This window comes from Crinia signifera, chromosome 1 (genome assembly GCF_055691185.1).
Source record: "Crinia signifera chromosome 1, ASM5569118v1, whole genome shotgun sequence".
In the NCBI taxonomy this organism is placed as follows: Eukaryota; Metazoa; Chordata; class Amphibia; order Anura; family Myobatrachidae; genus Crinia; species Crinia signifera.
Window position 1 is genome coordinate 435405547 of NC_139217.1, and position 21030 is coordinate 435426576.

Consider the following 21030-nt stretch of genomic DNA (forward strand, 5'->3'; position numbering starts at 1 on the left):
ACTCACAGGTGACATAATTATCTCCACCTGTGATATTTGGAAATGTGTCAGTGAATAATGAGTGCACCTGCCGAGTTACCCGAGGACCGAGGTTGAGAACCACTACGTTATGTGGTGGAGAACATAGCTGTGGTGCCAATTGTCCATATGTTTTATGATAGGCAAAACCAGTGCTAGTGGCTGCCAATCGCTTTGAGCATAATAAATTGTTTTGGTCGTGGACCCCCACCCCGAGGCACCCTTGCAAACATCCCAAGGCACCCCAGGGTGCCTAGGCACATAGTTTGGGGGGTAGAAGGTACAATTATAACCAATGACACAATCTTTGGTTCTCAGCGCTGACTGCACTGGCTTACTACCGTAGTTCTTTTCCATACTTCCCTTTGCATAAACCCACAGGTATAATAATAATACTAATACAGTAATCATTTTTTCTCCAGGAGGACGAGGAAGCTAGTCATGTTGGGGTCACTACAATGATGACAGTTTGTTTTACTAACTGTTTGGGCAACAAAAGCTTGTTTTGGCGTTATAGAGTCTGAATTTAAAAAAAAAAAAAAACATATTTTCAACCTATGGTGATTTCTAAATGCCACGTAAATTAAGATATTGCTATTCAGGCTCTTTTTTTTTTCATTGAATTCTAGTTTGAAGATTTACATCAAAAGGATGTAAGAGATGATCATTAGGTCCTCTATAAAGCCCACACTGAGGTTGGTCTGCATTTAGAGAAAATAATGAATTTTCCTCAACTATAACATACCAGTGTCCCTCCATAAGATTACATGACCGGTGAAGTGAATAATATTGATTGTCACATGTCAAGGGTCAGGATATATTAAGCAGCAACTGAACAGTCAGTTCTCAAAGATGATGTGTTGGAAACAGGAAGAATTAGAAAGCAAAAGGATCTGCGCAAACTTCTAATGGCTAGAGAACTCGGACAAAGCATCTCCGAAATGGTAGGTAATTAAGAGGTGTTCCAAGTATGCATTTGTTAGTACCTATCAAAAATGGTCCAAGTAAGGACAACGGGAGAACCAGCAACAGTGGCCTGGCTATTCAAACTCGAATGCTTTATGGAGTGAAGGTTTGCCCATGTGGTCAAATTCAACCGAAGAGCTACTGGAGCACATGCTGGCTATGATAGAAAGGTGTGAGAACAAACAACTTAACTGAGCTTGCTATGTAGCCACAGACCAGTCAGAGGGCCCATACTGAGCCCTGTCCTCCAAAAGCACCTTTAATGGGGTATGTGAGCATCAGAACTGGGCCAACGGAAGGAAGTGGCCTGGATAAATGAATCCAGTTTTCTCTTGCATCAGGTTAACAGTGGTGTGCATTTTTGTCATTGATCTGGGGAAATGATTGAACCAGGAAGCACTATGGGAAGAAAGCAAGTAGGAACCAGGGTGTTCTGTACTGAAACCTTGGGACCTGGCATTCATGTGGACGTTACTTTGACATTACCATCTACTTAAACATTGTTGCAGACAGAGTACACCTCTGTATCAGTTTCAGGTAATCCGAAGAGATGGGCGCTGTTCTATTGGGATCTCAACTGAAATAACAGGATACTTCTCCTAAGTAATATCTTACTTACGAGGGTTAACGGTGACTAAGGGCCTTATTCTAGTTAATTCTTAGAGGCAAATTCCTTCTTAGCTGGACAAAACCATGTGCAATGCAGGGGGGCAGATGTAACATGTGCAGAGAGATTGAGCTTTGGGTGAGTTATTTTGTTTCTGTGCAGGGAAAATACTGACGACTTTATTTTTACACTGCAATATAGATCTCACTTTGAAGTAAAACCCCACCCAAATCTAATTCTCTCTGCACATGTTACATCTGCCCCACCTGCAGTGCACATGGTTTTGTCCAGCTAAGAAGGAACTTGCCTCTAAGAATGAACTAGAATAAGGCCCTGAGTCTGTGAAAATTATAAAAGTTCTTAGTGGGTTCTGAGATTAGACCCCCATACCAATGACCTTCTGTTTCAGCTTACAAGAGGGCTCAAACTCTCTAATCAAAGTGTACACGCTGCATTTTTATTACATCAGCATACCATGGTGGGTAATAAGTCAGTAGTTTATAAATAAGGAAAAAATGGTAATGCTTAGCTGGTACATTGTTACAAGGTAATCTGTTGGATGACACATTGCGGTCATGCCCATTTACCCATTTAATGCCCAAGGGCCAGATGCACTAATACCCCTTTTACACCAAAACGCTGGGTCTAAAAAGCCGGCACCCGGCTTTTTAGACCCAGGTTCAAGCCGGGTGCGACCCGGCGTTTAGTGCAATTTACACCGGGCGGGCGGACAGCCCGGCCCGCACCCCCCCCCCCCCCCTCCCCTCCCCTCCCGGTGCTTGGAGATGACATCTCCAAGCGCCAATCACCACCGCCGCCACCGGACCGGAACGCTGCTGGGGGCAGCCCAGCACTAAGGTAAGCTGCTGGGCTGCCCCCAGTCACACCCCCCCCCCCCGCCGTCGCACAGGAGGTGAATGGATGCCACACACAGGCATCCGTTCACCTCCCTCCCCCGCCGCCACTGCTGTCTGCAGGGTATAGCAGATAGCAGCGCCAGCTGTCAGTGTCAGGCTGACAACCCGTCCAACCTGCGGACACTGCGGTCCGCAGGTTGGACGTTCCCCATTCATGTAAATGGGAGCCGGGTCATCCGACCCGGCGTTCACATTTACACCGCCCTCTACCCAGGTCCTAGCCGTGTTCTACCCAGGTCAGGACCTGGGTAGAAGTCCCGTGTAAAGGGACACGGCGTTAGGGATTTACACCGCCGAAGATCCGGGTCTGACCCGCCGCTGACCCGGATTTTTCGGCGGTGTAAAAGGGGTATAAGCTTCAAAGGTGATAAATGGAGAGTGATAAACCACCAACCAATCAGCTCCTGCCTGTTATTCTTCAAACACAGTCTGTGACATGGCAGGTAGGAGCTGATTGGCTGGCTGTTTATCACACTCCATTTTATCACTTTTGAAGCTTATTGCATCTGGCCCCAAGCCCTTTGGTTTGCAAAAACCCCTGTTGGTAGGGGTTTACTGGAAGTTGCAGGTGAAAGCTAGATTAGAAAAAAGTAACGCATACAGCACTGTATGTACAGATATGTACCGTAGAGCTTTTGTTCAAAATGGCCGCATGAGCCTGCACTGTACTTAAAAAAGGAAAGTTTACCAACCCTAACTCAGATGCCCAGTCTGACAAGAACTAGAAGTTTTACACAGAGCTGTGATGGGCTAGATTTTCTACCCATCATTGAACAGCACAAATAACACAGAACCATATAAATGTACCATACTTGCCATCATCGCTCTGTTTATTGTTAACTCCTGTACTAAAGGCATAAGTTAACAGATGGAACATAAGGCAGTGACTGTATACTTAATATAGTTGAATAGTTATGAGTAGGTAACCTTTGACTTGTATGAAATGTACAGATGGAACATATTTTTAACAGCAAAACAGTCTTTAAATGAGGTCTTGGCTTGGTGTCCATGAAAATATAGTGTGGGATAAAATGGCCATCATTCGGTCAGTGCAGTAAGACTTCATTTATGGCCATATTCCTTTCCAATGTAAAATCAAAAAATGAAAATGTTAATTATACAGCCACAAATCCAGTATGCATTTTACATGTGGAGGATGGAAACTCTGGATGTTAATTATACAGGAGGAGTAGGCAACATGTAGATCCTAGCACGACTAGGCAGTCTTACTTGACAAACCCACCTTTAGTGAAGGTACCACACATTGAATATTCTTCCCACATACAGAGGGTAGGTATCTAGTGTTACCTTAAAGAAGACCCCCCAACTCATCATTCAGCTCAACGCTGCCCAGGAACCAGCATAGCTAGAATTGATCTTGCTCTCCGCTTTAGTTACAGAAGAGGAGGAGGAGGAGGAGGAGGAGGAGGAGGAGGAGGAGGAGGAATTATTCTTTATTTGCAATATCCATGGAGTCAAAAGTTTGATCAAAAATCCACTAAAGGTGGAAATGTCAACTTGCAGTCAATACAGCCATCTAGGGTTGTGATGCTAACCTTGACACTCCAGCTGTTGTTGAACTACACATGCCAGCATGTCCTGCATCAGTTTTAGCATGGCCAAACAGTAAAACTCAAGGCATGCTTGGATGTGTAGTTCAACAACAGCTGGTGTCCAGGTTAGCCATCACTGATCTAGAGTTTGAACCAATAATTATGAGAATTTGTTGTGCTCACATCCAGTCAAGTCCAATATTCATGAGTAGCCAATTCTAATTGGTTGGTTGGGCTGCAACATCCTGTGACTATTGGTTCAGCCACAAGTAAGTCAACTCACCTGTGAGCAAATGACTGCTACACTTGTTATTTACATACATGCAGCTCATTGTGGTAATCTATTGTTCATCAGCTATTATTTGTACTATAAGAGCCACATGTTGCTTATCCCTTTATAGTTTCATAACTGTACTGTAATATGGAACCTCCTACAGCAGAAACTAAAAATGGTATACAGTGTTATTTTACATTGACAAAACAAAGAATAGTTTTTTATTTTATTAAAGTTAAGGCTGTGCATAATTAAAAAGGGCGTATGACCAATAAAGACACAAGGGAGGTGTGCACAGCTCACCCCTGTAACATTTGTACCTGTACAATTACGGATGGATAGGCAGGCATGCATGCATGGAACTTAAAAACAGAATGTCTCATCCTGCAGCAAAAATGGAATCTTGTATTTAAAAACAGACAAAATGGCGTATCCCTTCCAGTACACAGTTTTAAACTTATTTATTTAAAAAATAAAAAATAAAAAAAAACAGGAAAATAAAAATAAAAAATAGAAAAAACAGACAAACGTTTGGAAAATAAGACATGATTGAATGAAGTAAATTTGGACAAAGTGCCTCGCAGTCCCTACCGATAAATTTGTGCCGTTCGGATGTGAAGCTTGTCGTCTCAACGTCAGTGTAGTGGTTAGCCCAAAATAATTATCCATTCAAGTGACAGAGGAGGACATCTCCACTGACATTATAAAAGTTTACTTAAAGTTTCAAGTAATTGGGTTCTGACGGCCACAGTTTAATAATAATAATAATAATAATTATTCTATTTTACAGTAGAAAGTTCTTTGTAAGGTGATCCTTCATCAATGCCTTCCTTTAAAGGGCTCGAGGCCTCTTGGGATTTATTTGTTTGCTGGCCTGCTCCTCCTCTTGTAAAGCAGATCGGAACGACTTCACTTTATCTTAAATGGAGTAAAAAAAGCACAATAAAAAGGCAGAACAGAGTAATACGAAGCGCATCTTATTTGGCGTATTGTTATAAGCAGCATACTGTATATTAAATGTGTAATCACGTTGTTATAAATATGACAACGGCCATCTTTCACTCGGTTTAAAGAGATCCATCCTTTACGTTGGCGGTCAGAATGTCAATATAACATGATGTCGACTGGTACAGGTACAACACCGATTTTCCGGCATCATCTGTTCCAGCACTGAGCCGGATTACCGATTTTGCCGGATTTTTGGTGGTGTACCCTGAATGCAGGGAGACACCCGCAGCTTGATTCCCCCCCTCCCCAACTTGTATCCTCCTAACAAGCCCCCGCAGCGCATCTCAGGCTCACCACTGCAGTGTGGCGCCGCCCGCACACACTCGCCCACCCCCACCCCCGACGCAGCGTGACTCTCCCCTTCCACAGTCCAAAACCTTCCCACATTCTAAGCCCTCCTACTGCCGTCCTAAACCCTCCCACTGATTATTTTACACATTATTTAAAACACATAAAATCCTACCTTCCCCCTGGCACCCGATGTGTCCGGATTAAAAGAGGATCCGGGCCATTGGTTGCCAGAAAATAGGGATTGTACTTGTATTGTAATTCTACAGGATAACTTGAAGACGTCAACACTACCATAATGTTGCATGCTCACTATATTGACATGTCAACACTTTGTTCTTGTTGACATTTTCCAGATGTTCACCTTTTCGAGGTCAACATTTTAACTACGCCGCCATCATGCTGACGTAAACATAGCTATTAAAATCACTTTACACTTTAAAAATGTTATCAATTCACAATGTGAGAAGGCTGCGTTTGTTCCTCGGTTCATTTACATACCACGTAATTCAGTAAGGATGTCAATTTTCTGCTCCAGGATCACTTCGAGCTGTGTAGCGTAGGAGTCCACGTCATAGTCCACCTCTTCGGTCATCTCTAACAGAGCTTTCTCATCTTCAAGCCACCTTATAGACTCCTGCATGGGACAAAAACACTTCAATGTTACAGACCCAGCCCACGGGTATAATGCTGTAGTAGAAACAATTTGCATGAATAATAAAGACCCCAGAGAGAATGATTACATCCTAATTAGTTATATACATAATGGCTCATCTAATAAGATACCGTCACTTACATCGACCAGACGTTTACTAGTAGCTGCTACATAATACAGACATGGACAAGTCTAGTACTTACATTAGGAGACAGGTTATTCATAATTGTTCCTAACAAATGCTGAGAAGATTACAACAATCAGCCCTACAGGAGAAAAAGCAAACACGATGTCCTACCTACAGCCATGTCCACACAGAAAGGCTTTACCTGAAACACTGCTCTGTGGTCCTCCACTACCTGTTCCTCCATCTCCACCATCTGTGACACTGCTTCATGAAAGGTGAAGAGCTGCGGAGAAACTTCTTCCTCCTAAATGTCAAACAGAGCGAGACTGATTAGGGTGCATACTGTAGAGGGTGTATCCGCATTCTATGGGTAACCAAAGACTCTTATAATCAGACCACACCTCCTGCTATAATAGCCGTTCCCCTTTTCAATGTTCTCTGAGGTCAAAAAAGAATACTTGAGACTTATCAAGTGCTACCACTAGAACATCTGATGGAACATTTGCATACGCCATCTCCGCTCATAAGTAGAGGTATCTTAAGAGAGTAAAATGCAAGTATTTCTGCAACCTGATTACATGAGACAGATGGGTTGATGGATTCACTGGAATACATGTATTAAAACGTATATGCAGTGCTTACTTTTCCCAAAGTGATTACACCGGAAACTAGTAAATGCTCTTAAAGGACAATGGGGCTTATTCTGATTCACTCGGAAAGGCACAATCACTCTCTAATGGACAAAACCATGTGCACTGCAGGTGGGGCTGATGTAACATGTGCAGAGAGAGTTAGATTTGGGTGAAGGGGTGTACTTCAAACGGATATCTATATTGCAGTGTAAAAATAAAGCAGCCAGTATTTACCCTGCACAGAAACAATACAACACCCAAATCTAACTCTCTTTGCACATGTTACATCAGCCCAACCTGCAGTGTACATGGTTTTGTCCATTAGAGCAGTGGTTCCCAACCCTGGTCCTCAGGTACCCCCAACAGTTCATGTTTTCCAGGTCACCTGGCAGGTGCACTCATTAGTCAGACACATTTTAAAAGATCCACAGGTGGAGCCAATTATGTCACTTGTGATTCTGTGTGGAGACCTGGAAAATGTGCACTGTTGGGGGGGTACTTGAGGATCAGGGTTGGGAACCACTGCATTAGTGAGTGATTGTGCCTTTCCGAGTGAATCAGAATAACTCCCACAATCCTTTCTTTCCCACTCATTGATCATTTTTGCTTCAATTGCCAATGCTCTCTATCTCAGGTAAATATGAGCTGCTCCATAATACATGGAAAGGTCACATATTAACAGGTAATTGTGCAGATATTTCTGGCTCCTTTAAATCAGGGCTGGGTAATAAGCAGCCCTCCAGCTGTTGCTGAACTACGCATCCCAGCATGCCTTGCATCAGTCTCAACATGGCCAAATAGCAATACTGACGCAAAGCATGCTGGAATGTGTAGTTCATCAACAGCTGGAGGGCCGCTTATTGCCCAGCCCTGCTGTTAATGAACAGTTCTAGCCTTGTGCTTGAAAAGACCACTGCGGACATCTGTAGCATCAGCTGCTCTACAGACCATGGGGTAAATTTAGAGACAATTTGTACTCTGCTGCTTTAAATGTTGGGGGTTAAACATGCAATCATGTTAAATTCAAAACACGCTGCATTGTACATTTACACTTAGGGCGGTTTACAATGTCGGACACTATTTCAAACAGGGGAAATAGTGGTCACCGCCTGCCGTTTCCGACAGCATTGAAGGCGGAGTTAAACAAAACAGATCGGACTTTAAAACAAGTCGGATCTGTTTGGTCGGAAACGGCTGTGTATTGTCGAATTCAAGGCCACATCTCTACAATCCAAAGGCTGGTTTCGCCGACACGTCCACTTTTCGCCACTCGACAGGTAGAACACTGAATTCCGTCTGTTGCAGGCGAGCTGGCCAAAAAAGGCCCGACAGTTGGAATCCCGCATTGAAGACCCCCTTATCTGTGTTTTGTCTTCATAATACAAAATATTCTAGTTATATTAGATCTGTTCATTGCACAAGTTACATGCACAATAAATATGTTTTTTACTATGAAAAAGCCGTGCCAGAACATGAAGACGTCTGCACAGTACTAACAAAACAAGCAGTGTAATATAGGACTCCACCCACATTTTGTTCACATAACAGTTTGAGGTCATCTCTCTGAGGAGAGCTGCCCACTCCCCACAGCGACTCCAAGTCATCGAGCTGATTAGGCGCATGATGTAACATTGGGCGGAGGTCTCCAGCAGCACTGGGATCTACAGTCAGTTCTTTCACTCTGAAAGAAGGGAACAGTTACATGTAACCATCAGACCTATTCTTATGCAAAATGTAACAAACAAAATACGTCACTAAAACAATGTAAATGTATAATGTCAGCTGTAAAGATCTCCTTGGGGTAAACCAGAGAAAAATTGGATCATCACATAGAATTAAATTGCTATAAAGGCAACAAACAGGCCATATATCCCAGGACCATATAAAATAAACTGCTCATATACCAATCATATAGAGAACAGCTATATATTCAACCATACACTTATCCAAGATATTGCATGCAGCCTTGCATTGGATACCTCGGCAACTGCCAGCCGGGCTCCCCAGCGGCAGGACCGCATACGATGCATCATATGTGGTCCTTTGGCAGACGATGTATTGCATGCAACCCCCGGCAAGTGCTGGATCTGATAAATCTTATGTGCAGCACTTACGATTTCCAGATCCGATCCCATGCACATTGGAAGTAAGGCACATACTATGTGTGCACTTCTCAACCAATGTATCGGCTCGATCAGTCAGAATCGGGTGAAAAGGGCCTAAATCGTATAAGTACATGTCACCTTAACACCCTTACATTATACAGCCTTGGCCAATCTGTAGCTCCCAGCAGGAAAGCATGAGGGCTGCACGTTTCCCAACGGTTTTAGATTGAGTTATGTTTTTTTTAAATGATCGGCTCGCCAAGTAAATCTCCTTTTTATTCATTAACATTAGATGTTCCCCTCAATTCTGCATTTGGATGGAGCTTAGACAAATTATTTGGGATCACAGGGCGCTGCACCAGAACAACCGAACAAATAATATTCATGTTGCAGTAACTGGAAGTGGGTAGAGAGACCACAAAGGTCACACTTCGGCGTTCACCCAAGTAAGAACAAACAGGGAATGCTACAGTCGATGACATTACTCATACTTAAAGAGAAGCTATTGTGCCAATCCCGCAGCTTACTCTCACAATATTATAGATCACCCTAAACTCTACCTACTGCTATCATTCCAGAGACTGCGTGAGTGCAGAAATCCCAAAGTCACCGCGCCAAGAGAAACAAGGAAATCTCTGAAAGCTGACAAATACATTTAATAAAAATACATTTTAAAGCAAATTCATGCTATCAAATAAGAATAATAATAAAAAAAAAAATCTATATAACCATGCAAAACCATGTGGAAATGAAGAAAAACGAGGCCACAAAACACAGGTGTACAGAAAGAAGTGCCGGTTAGACCTGGTGAGTGTAGGAGAGAAGTCATCATCATACTCATAGGAAGGAGAGAGGTCAGAGCGACTTCCGCTACCCTGAGAGAAGGGAATATCCGATGGACTAATCCCAAATTCCTTTACTCTGGATCCCCGAGACACAGCAGAAAGATGAAGGAAGGTACGATAAGGACAGAATACATTTTAGTGTTGCACACCCTTGGACAGGTAGATAGATACCACAATCACACCAGATATAATGACATAAGGGATGTGGCAAAGCAACAGTGAGCAGAGAATGGTGACATATACAAAAAGTTATTTTTAGTTCCGTTTAAATTATTAGCAGATAAGCAATCTTCTAAGATCTATACAATCTGCCTGACGGCAGCAGACGTTTATTCCAGAGTTCCTGTCTGGCTTCAGGTCACGTAGAATAGACACAGATTGGCTTAGTGTACTGGATTGTACATATAATATTCCCTGTATTGCACATACACAGATGAATACTAATTGGGGTAGGGGAGGGCTATCAGAAGTGTGAATGGGTATAATCATTAAGATACAAATTAACATATTACTATACAAGCATAACATCATATACACCTATATATTATTTATTTATATGGCATCACAAGAGTTCTGCAGGGCCTAACAATACATAAATGAGCAAAAATTACATTAAATAACAAATTACAGTACAAGGCAATATAGTACAAGTACATGGTAAATAAAGACCGTTTCATCAGGAGACAGGACTATATGCAAACAGATAAAGGCTTCCTGCGGTGTCCCTTAAAATATTAATGACTATATTTCACTAGCACTTCTATAAAGATCTGGTTTCCTGTGGTCTTCTTACCATTTAAGGGATTCAACATTGTATATAATTACATTAGCTAACTGGGTCTAATGGTGCCCATACACTAGGGCGATATTGCCTACAATCATTTGATTTCAACCGCATCGGTGTAATAAATTGCATGACTGTATGCACATCAAATGTGTCACCCGATGTGATGCGGTCAAATGTTGCGTTGATAGATATTATGTGCTGCACATAACATTTATCGAATTGCATGGGCGATTGCATGTGGTTAAAAACATGTGGAGGGCTGGTGGCGGTGTAATGGAGCGGGCTTCTGGAGAGCTGGCACGCGGTGGTAGTTAAGAGAATAAAAAAAAAAAAAAAACATTTCAAAAGACTGGGTGGCCTTCTGATTGGATACAAGAAAGCTCTCAGCGGCTGCCTGAATGTGCGGCTTCTAAATGGCTGAGAGCTCTCTCAGCCAATCAGATGGCCGGTCAGTGTTTTGACTTTTTTTCTCAAATTTTGCCGCCTGCTCCACTGCCAACTGCCCTTTTTTCAGCACCTGATGTTGCATGATACATTGGGTGCTGGAAAAAAAGCACTTGGGCACCATAAGATGCATTCGTATTGCGATGTCGCATTCAAATCACACAAGTATATGGCCACCAAAAGCTAGTAATGGGTCAGACAGTCCTGCTCCTTCCTCCTTTTTAGCCAAGATTGTTTGGAGTAGCATGTAACAGTTATCAAACCGGCCTGCCGCATTGTTACTGCAGGAAGGGTCTTTCTGGCATTAAAAGCATTGTTCTAACTTCTTAGCAGTATCAAGGCTAAATGTACAGCTCTTTGGAGGGCTAAAAGACACCCAATGCAGTGTGTCCGGGTTGCCAATCCCTAACGTGTGCTCTCATCAGCTGCAGTTATATTATTGCATGGTTCCTGCTGCCCAGCATACAGAAAGTTCTGTGTCCAAGGTCTGAGAAATAGCTGTGCTTCGATCAGGGTTCTTAAGCTTTATAAATGGAATTTGTGAATGTGCCTAGTATAGACTTTGAAATAACACAATCTATACGGTTTGTAGTAGGACACCCTACATTTTACAGCTGTAATGAGAGTTGTGCAGGCTTCAATTTAGACCCTAAATAATGCCGTCTTTTCCGTCTCCATGTATCTATGAGCTCTCTGGGCGCTCGGTAAAGAAGTACTAGCTCCCATACCTCCTGGTGCCTTTCAAAACTAGCTGACATTCTGCATTTACATTCTTTACAAACAAATATGGCAGTGTGACGTTAAAAACAAAATCTATATATTCTGAATTTGCCATTGTCCTGCAACAAAAATGGTGAACAGTTTTCAATTGGTCACCCAAAATCTCAATGAGCAATACAGCCTCAGCATGTATGTCCCACAGTAAATCTGGTGGGGAGTATATGGAACCCACAACTGTTAAACCACCACTATATACACAGGCGTGATCAAGCCCTACGTAATACTTCGTGATTTGGTCACACAGCCAAATGCATAAAAAAGGGGTGTGGATCAGTTGGTCACCAGCAAGTTGTTAGACAGTCATTAAGTCGACATGTAGGAAGGTTGACATCAGTCTAGGTCGACGTGGGTTAGGTCGACAGTCAAAGGTTTTTTTTTTTACTGTTTTTTTACCCAAATGTCGACACGGACATAGGTTAAAGTGCACCGCAGCCCCTCGCCTTGCTACGCTCGGCACACTATTTTATTCTCCCAAGTCGCCCTAGTGGATGGTAGGGCATGAAATACCGCCTGTCGGCTCAAAAAACAGTGAAAAGTCGACCTAACCCATGTCGACCTAATGACCCTGTCGACCTTCCTGCATGTCGACCTTCCTGCATGTCGACCTAATGACTGTCTAATAAGTTGCTGGTGACCCAATGACCGTATCCCTAAAAAAGAGAACTATTTTTAATATGCACAAAATGTCACGATCCCTGTGATGTAAGATAGACATTGATTTAATTGCTGCAGGCTATGGAGGTGCGAGCAGGAGTCAGGCTACTGTAACAAAGCAGTGCAGGCAGCTCACGTCTGGCTCACTCCGCCAATTAGATACGTTCTAGCTTTCAACAGCGACGGTCCTTTCATTTGACAGGTAATTGAAAACAACCACCATTTCCATGTGTGTCTACAGATTTCTTATGGCAACTTTCTGTCAGCTGTGTCAGGCTCACATAAGGCAATCACAGTATCCGGTAATGGGTTTTAGTTTGCCATGTAAAAAAGGTTAGGAATACAAAGCTAATTTGCATCCTCAGGCAGTAGGAATATTGAACCCTGACTCCTGCAGGAGACACACGAAGGCCGCTCTTAAACTCTCATTTATGACACTCACTGTAAGTCCTGCAATATTCCATGTTTTTGGTTTTTTTCAATTTGTTTGTATTTTTTTTTATTATTACATTTTTTTCTATTTAAAACTTGTTGCTTTTAATAAGTGGTGCTCCACCCAATCGGCTCCTAACTCTCATGTGTTCGGCTGACGCACCATTTATCAAACTATAGCCAGTTCTAGGTTTCTCCTTCTGTCTGCACCCTGGGCCAGATGTACTAAAGCTAGAAAAAAGTGATAAAATGCAGTGTTAAGGTGTCCATACACGGTACAATTGCTGGGTGCGATGAGATGCGCGCTCCCATCACACATCTCAAAAAGTGTGTGCTGCACCTACTTTTTGTAATGGATCTCATCTCATTACATTGCATTACCTATGAGATGTGATGCTATCGAGTCAGAATAGTATACAATAATTGTACCGTGTATGGGCACTGTTACACAACCATCCGATCAGCTGCTAACTGCCATGCCGCAGATGGTGTGCAAAAATGACAGTTGGGGGCTGATTGGTTGGTTGTTTATCACTTTTCAAGGATTAGTACATTCTCGCCCCCTATCATTACCCAACTGCTGACATCATGCCATTGTCAGCAGTTGGGTCCTGAGCGAAGCGCAATAGAGGAGCATATCTCATGAAGATGTTCAGGAGGATTTAAGGACATAAGGGTATTATGGATTGGACAAAATAAGTTTAATCATAGTGTATGTTTGGAAAACACGTTAATTAGGAATCATTCTAATATTAATAGCAATGTATTAATCAAAATGTATAAAATGCACAGGAAACTGTAAATAGTTTTACAGATCCTACTGCACCATAAAACACAGGGGAGTTTGAAACCAGGCTCTGCGCTGGTGAGAAATGACATAGCGCCCAGTACTCTCAGTATTACCTGTTTGCGTATCTTAAAGTGTTTAAAGTATTTTCACAAGATGCCATTCCGGGAGAGATGGTAGCAATCTGTAGATAAACATGGACAGAGTTATTCCTCTTGTGGCACAGACATACATACACACTTTTGGGGAGGGAGAAGAGTAATAACAGGCCACAAACAACATGATGAACTACTGTCTGCCATGATGTTATCAGCAGCTCAGGTCTCAATGTATCAACACATGACAGCAGTGACTTGCTCCCCTCCTGTAGAGTCCTGTTAGCTCATATAGCTAATCTGCATACACTGCACTTGGCTCTGTCCAGATAGGGGAACATGGACGGGAAGGAAGTCAGACAGGCGGCAGTGCTGCAATCAGCTCCTCTATACCCCGTGGTTCCAGTGTCCCCCACTTGGAGAAAGCAAGGTTATATTCAATATCTCTCATTGTAGGCTTAATCATGAAAACATTATCTAAAACTAAACTTGTTAATTTATCAATTAGAAATAACAGCTCTTTGGATATGACAACTAAATAATTTGTCTTATTTGTTCCCCCCCCCCCCCCCCCCCCTTATGCATAATTTCTTCACTATGTAAATACTGTATCACTAGGCATAAATGTTTAACCAGTTGTGATTTTCCTCTATTGAACTGAAACCCCAGAACAGGGTATTCAACAGCTGCTGTGAAACTATACATCCCAGCATGCCCTGCCATGGCTTTAGCATGCTCTGATAGAAAACTATGGCAGGGAATGCTGGGATGTTTTGTACCACAGTAGGTGAAGGGTTGTACATTGAAAACCCCTGCTCAAAAAGATATGTACAATAACAGGTTTACATTTGCCTGATCATACCGGAAAAATGTACAGAAAGAAATTGGATGAATTAGATTTCCTATATGTTACACAAGGAGAAGCATCTCTGTATTGGTAGAAACAGGACTCCTATGAATTTAGAAGCAAATCTGTGTACAACAAGTACATGTGAAGCCGCTTACCATGCAGGTACGAGAGTTTTCACCAATAAAGGAGTCCCGCAGAACTTGTGTCAGCTTACTCGCCCTAAATGGGGTGTGTGGCTTATTTCTCCCTAGCGCACGAATGCACTCCTGAAAGCAAAAATCGCCACTGAAAATGTTAACACTTCAATTACAAATTATTGCTTGCAAATAACAATTGAAGATTATTTGTATTCTTTTTACTTTATTATATTTAGCAGTAAATGGGAAGAGCTAGATATACTGTATTTCATTGGTTCACTTATACCACACTCAAAGCTAAGGAAAAGGAGTATGGTGGTGAGTGGAGAACACTGAAAAATAATGTATATAGTGTTCCTTCTAGGACCGGGGGCGGGTAGGGCACCGCTACACGGGGGGGGGGGGGGGGAGGGTCAACGTAAAGGGGGCGGACCGGGCCAGCAGACATCGCTTTTGTGGCCAGTCCCAGTCCACCAACGTCGCAAAAGGGCGGGCCCGGCCCCTCCAAAGGCTCTGCACAGCCGGGCATCGCCATCTATGGCGGCGCTGGGCTTCCCCCGGTCACACCGGCGGGGTCGGAGGCAGGCTCTTTTAGGGGGGTGCTGCTAGAGGGGCAGGGCGCATTTTGCCCTTTAAAAATCAGGCAGGGCGCAGCACCCTAGCAGGAACACTAGTATATCACCGTACCAAAGCATCCAACAAGTTAACTTCATACAATGGTTAAAAAAAAATTATATATAAAACCCACTCACCTTAAGAGCTAGTAAACTTTTATTTATCTCAGCCCTTCAAGCCGCGTCTGTCTGTCTGCACTGGAAGTGTCCGCTCCTCTCTCGTTTCCCGCCAAATCAATGAGAGAGAATTTACCGTGCATTTTTCCTTTTTTCCGTAAGATGATCTGGAACACAGCGTGGCTTCTAGAGGAGTGTGCATTTGCCGATGTCTGACCGGACGTCCTAGAACATGGTGGAAATGGTGCAATGGTTTGTTATTTGCCAGTCACTCATATATAGAGTGGACTGAATAATGGTCAGAGTATCTGCAATCCACAATCATTCGGCCCCAAATACTCAGCTTCTGCGGATATATAACTATGTCCCTAAAGGGGAATGAGAGCAAACTATGGCCCGATTCAATTGACTAAATAGTCAAAATCAAATTGTACCGTGTGTATGCAAATGCAAACTATTGATGTACTGTAAAGTCAGTAGATATTTTACCCACACAAAATGTATTATATGAATACAGCGGCCCCCAGTTGTTGTGTAAACATATTTAGAATGACTGCAGAGCACACTCAAAGCCTAAATATAGAATTGGTGATGTTTTCAAATAGATTATCGTTCTATTTCACACATACATATAAAGATAAAACAATGGGCCGATTTCAGACGCAGGACTCTAACTCTCTCTGCACACCTTACATCTGCCCCACCTGCAGTGCACATGGTTTTCCCCATTTTGAGAAGAAATTTGCCCTGCAATTAAGTCTGACTGAGGCCCAACTATACTTATCTTCAAAATTGTAATTTTACTCATGCGTAAAAAAAAAAAAAAAATAAAGGGATTTTTGTAAGAACTTACCGTTCGAATCCCTTTCTCTGATATGGTCCTGGTGACACAGCTTCACATTGGGATGTAGGAGGGTCCGCAGGAGCCAGGCACCTATCCTAAAGCTTTTGGAGGGTAGGCTCCTCCCTACTGCATCCCAGACTCCTCAGTTCAATCTTTCAAAGCCACTGGAATACATTAACTCAGTACAAACAACTGCACATATTTATATGCACAATTTTAAATTTAACTTTTCAACCAATTATAACATGAAACATCATGAACACTGGCATACTTACTGAGCGTAAGGGAGGGATCGCTGTGTCACCAGGACCATATCAGAGAAAGGGATTCGAACGGTAAGTTCTTACAAAAATCCCTTTTTCTCTTTCAATGGTCCTGGTGACACAGCTTCACATTGGGACGTTCCAGAGCCGGTCCTTTTGGGTGGGTACGCTCAGGTCTGCAGTATTCATCACTGCTCGCCCGAATGATGCGTCCACCGACGCGAACTCATGGAACCTATAGAATTTGGCAAAATTATGAACAGATGACCAAGTGGCAGCGCTGCAAACCTGCTCAGCTGTTGCCCCATGTCGAACCGCCCAAGAGGTGGCAACCGACCTGGTGGTATGCGCATTAATCCTGGCCGGTACAGGCCTACCAACTTTAGTATATGCAAACGCAATAACAGAGCGCAACCACCTAGCAATGGTCTGCTTAGAAGCCGGCCAACTAAGTTTGTGTATGTCATACAAAACCAGTAAAGTATCAGTCTTTCTGACACTCTTAACTCTGTCCACATAAACGCGCAAGACGCGCACAACATCCAAATTCCTCAATTTGTCCCTTTTCCTAACAACCCTCTGGGGGTTGAAACACAGGCAGAACAATCTCCTGATTTAGAAGAAAAGCAGAGACTACTTTTGGTAACAATCTAGGGGTACTGTCCGAAAGGCAGCCCTATCATCATGACATATAAGGGAGGAATACTTGTAGAACAAAGCAATCAACTCCGATATTTTTTTTTTTTTTTTTTTCTCTGACGCCACCGCCAACAAAAATACCAGCTTCCCTGAAAGGAAACTAAGGTCAACCGACCTTAACGGCTCAAAAGGCGCCTCTTTAAAGTACTCCAGAGCCAGAGATAATTCCCTTGGTGCTTTTGGTTGGTTGTAGGGAGGTTTCAATAGATAAACCCCCTGCAGGAAGGTCTGTACTTCTGGTTCTAACGCAATCCTTCTTTGGAAAGAAAAATTGACACGGTCGAGATATGTACTCTGAGTGACTGAAGGCCTAACCCAGAGGAAAAGGCCCTCCTGTAAAAAACTCCAACAATTTAGCCATTTTAAATCTCGATGTGCGTGACCTCTGTCTTACACACCACCAAATATAGGTCTTCCAGGCCCCAAAATAATTTACAGAAGACACTGACTTTCTGGCTTTCCTCATTGTGTTAACCACCGCCTCTGAGAATCCTATATACCTCAAAATGGCGTTTTCAACAGTCAGACCGTCAAAATTAATCGAGCTGAATCCAGCTGGTTGAACGGTCCTTGTTTTAGAAGGTCTGACCTCAGAGGTAGACGCCACGAGTCCACAGAGAATCTCTGAAGCCTCGAGTACCAGGATCTCCCTGGCCAATCTGGGGCCACTAAAATTACTGGAATTGTCTGGGCCTGTATTGTTTTCAACTCTCTTGCCAGCATTGGAACTGGCGGAAAATCATAAAGAAGATTCCCCTCCCAGGGGATAGTCATGGCATCCACTGCTTCTGCCAGTGGATCCCACATCCTGTCATACAACCTGGGTACCTGATGGATGAACCTGTATGCCTTCAGGTCCCTATCCGGGGTTTCCCCCTTATTGTAATCTAGTGGAATACTTGTGGATTCAGCCTCCATTTTCCTTCCATCAGTTTCTCCCTGCTCAGGAAGTCGGCCTCTATATTCTCCACTCCTGGTATGAAGATTGCTGATAATGCTAGAACATTCTGTTCCGCCCACAAGAAGATTCGGGACACCTCCCACATGGCCAGATTGCTGTGTGTGCCTCCCTGGTGATTCAGATATGCCACAGCTGTGACGTTGTCGGTCTGAATGCCTAAAAGGGAGCTCTTGTAATCTTTTCTCCCGCCAGAGAAAAACTTCTTCCACACAGCCCTCAGTTCCAGGATGTTGATCAGTAAGGCAGACTGTAAAGTATCAGTCTTTCTGCTCTAAAGTGCACAAGCCCTGCAGACGCAGGTCCATGACTACTGCCCCTCATCCTCTGAGACTGGCGTCGGTAGTTTTGACTGCCAACTAGCTCCAGGACTGCAGGGACCGACTCCCCCGAAGGGAATCCACCTCCATCCACCATTTTAGGAAGGATCGAGTTTCTGAAAACAACACCATTTGTTCTGACCTCATGGTCTGAGTGTTCCCTGTCCACTGGGACACTCTAGAGTGGAACCTGGCGAACAGTAACGTCTCGAAAGACGCCATCATCTTCCCCAGCAGTTTGAGGCACCTCCATACTGCTGTGCTCTGAGACCCTAGGATCTCCTGTACCAAGGCAGCCAGATCCCTGGCCTATGCCTCTGGTAGAAACACCCAATGCAACTGGGTATCCAGACCAATCCCCAAGAATTGGAGTCTCTGTGGCGGCACCGATTGAGCTTTTTGTAAATTTAAAAGCCAGCCGTGAATCTGCAAAACCTGATGGTTTCTGCCAAGTGACTCTTCACTCGTCTGCTGACTCCGCTTTAAACCGCAGGTCGTCCAAAAATGGAATAACCATGATTTCCCTAAGTCGGAGCACATCCGCCATTTCTGACATTATTTGGTGAATACCCTTGACGCTGTGGCCAGACCGAAGGGCAACGCCTGTTATTACTGGAGAAGGTCTCCTATTGCACACCCTGATGTTCCGAGTGCATAGGAACCTGCAAGTATGCGTCCTGGACCTTCATGGACGCTAAAAATTCTCCCTGGTCCCGGCTTAGCAGCACAGACCGTAGAGACTCTATTTTGAAATGGTCTACCCACAAATGGCTATTAATGCCTTTAAGTTTAGGATCATCTGAAAGACCCGTCTGGTTTGGGCACCAAAAACAGAGTGAAATAAAAGCCTTTTTTCCCTCCGCTCTGGGGACCGGGACTACCACACCCTTCTCTAAAAGAGAATGAGCCGCTCCCAAGAGAGCTGTACGGAGTCGAGCCTCCTTTGGTAGTGGTGTAGGAATGAACCTTCTCGGTGGAAGAACTTTGAAGGGAATCTTTTAACCCTGGGTTGTATTTCTAACCCAAGCGTTCCGGTCTAACAGTGCCCCTGCGTCTTTGAACAGTGACAGACGTCCCCCCTCCTTAAACACCCGCCGGGCAAAACCCTTGGCAGAATGCGGAGGATTTTTCCTCTCCTTTGGTTTCTTATAAAAAGAACCCAATTTTTGACTATGGGGCCTTGCCCCTGGAGGATTGAGACTATCCCTTAAAAGACTGTTCTCAAAAGAACGCACCTCCTCTAGGGGAGGGCCTAAAGGATGGCCTGAAAACAGAAAACCTTGATGTCTGCTTGGCTGCAGGGGTAGGCAGGAAAGTGCTTTTCCACCTGTGGCCTGCTTATTGATCTCTTTCAGTCGTAAACCAATAACAGCTTTCCTTTAAAAGCTAATGCCTCTAAGCCTTTTTAGACTTGTTATCTGCCTTCCAAGCTATAAGCCAAGCAGTCTCCTGGCACTCCAGACCCTGAGGAAACTCTGGCAGCCATTTTGAGAGCTTCCTGCTCAGCCTGAATCACATTTCTGCAGCAGCATTAGACTTCTCTGCCTAGTAACAACACAGACACTGAGGAAACTCTGGCAGCCATTTTGAGAGCTTCCTGCTCAGCCTGAATCACATTTCTGCAGCAGCATTAGACTTCTCTGCCTAGTAACAACACACAAAAACAGTATGTCAACTAGAGCACGGGTCACTGACCCACCAATCTTGGCCTTAGGGACCCAGACTGAAGCCAATCAGAGAACTTGCTTGCTTGAAGGCTTGCACTGGTAGCACAGTGGCTTTGACCAGTATACCACAGAAGCCTCTACCACTGGAACATTTTCCAGAGGTCTGCATGATCCTCAGGCATAGGATACAGGCTTAACCATCTATTAGGCATCCAAGCCTTTTGTCAGGGGTTTTCCAATAAATCTTGTAAACCCTTGTCTGCAGAGAGATATCATTTCCCTCACGCTGTCTCTTAAAAACAACCTTAGCAGGAGTTTTTTCTTCACAGACAAATTCAATGCCTGTTTACAGCAGTAATCAAATCCTCCACCCCAGAGGGTGAGGACTCTTCAGAAACATCACCCTGAACCCAGGGTATGTCTGTGTACTCTCCCTCCTCATCAGCAGCTAATAATGGCACTGAATAAGACCTTTTAGGGGTCCCCCCAGAATAACCATAAAGCTTGTCAAACAAGTAATTTAAACCTGCTGATTCCCATAGCAGTATCCTACATGACATGTAGAAGTCAGGATCTGTCTGGGTCCA

At 43.7% G+C, this 21030-nt stretch overlaps 1 protein-coding gene across 1 annotated transcript in view; it reads right to left on the minus strand.

Moving 5' to 3' along the window:
* Positions 1-4548: 4548 nt before the first annotated feature.
* Positions 4549-21030, minus strand: part of KIF2A (kinesin family member 2A) — a 56868-nt gene continuing 40386 nt past the window's right edge. The window contains 9 exon segments of the mRNA XM_083153236.1: positions 4549-5253; positions 6133-6268; positions 6616-6717; positions 8576-8726; positions 9955-10071; positions 13996-14063; positions 14980-15090; positions 15714-15745; positions 15748-15917. Of these exon segments, the coding sequence (XP_083009362.1) occupies positions 5168-5253; positions 6133-6268; positions 6616-6717; positions 8576-8726; positions 9955-10071; positions 13996-14063; positions 14980-15090; positions 15714-15745; positions 15748-15917 (973 nt within the window). The 3' untranslated portion in view covers positions 4549-5167.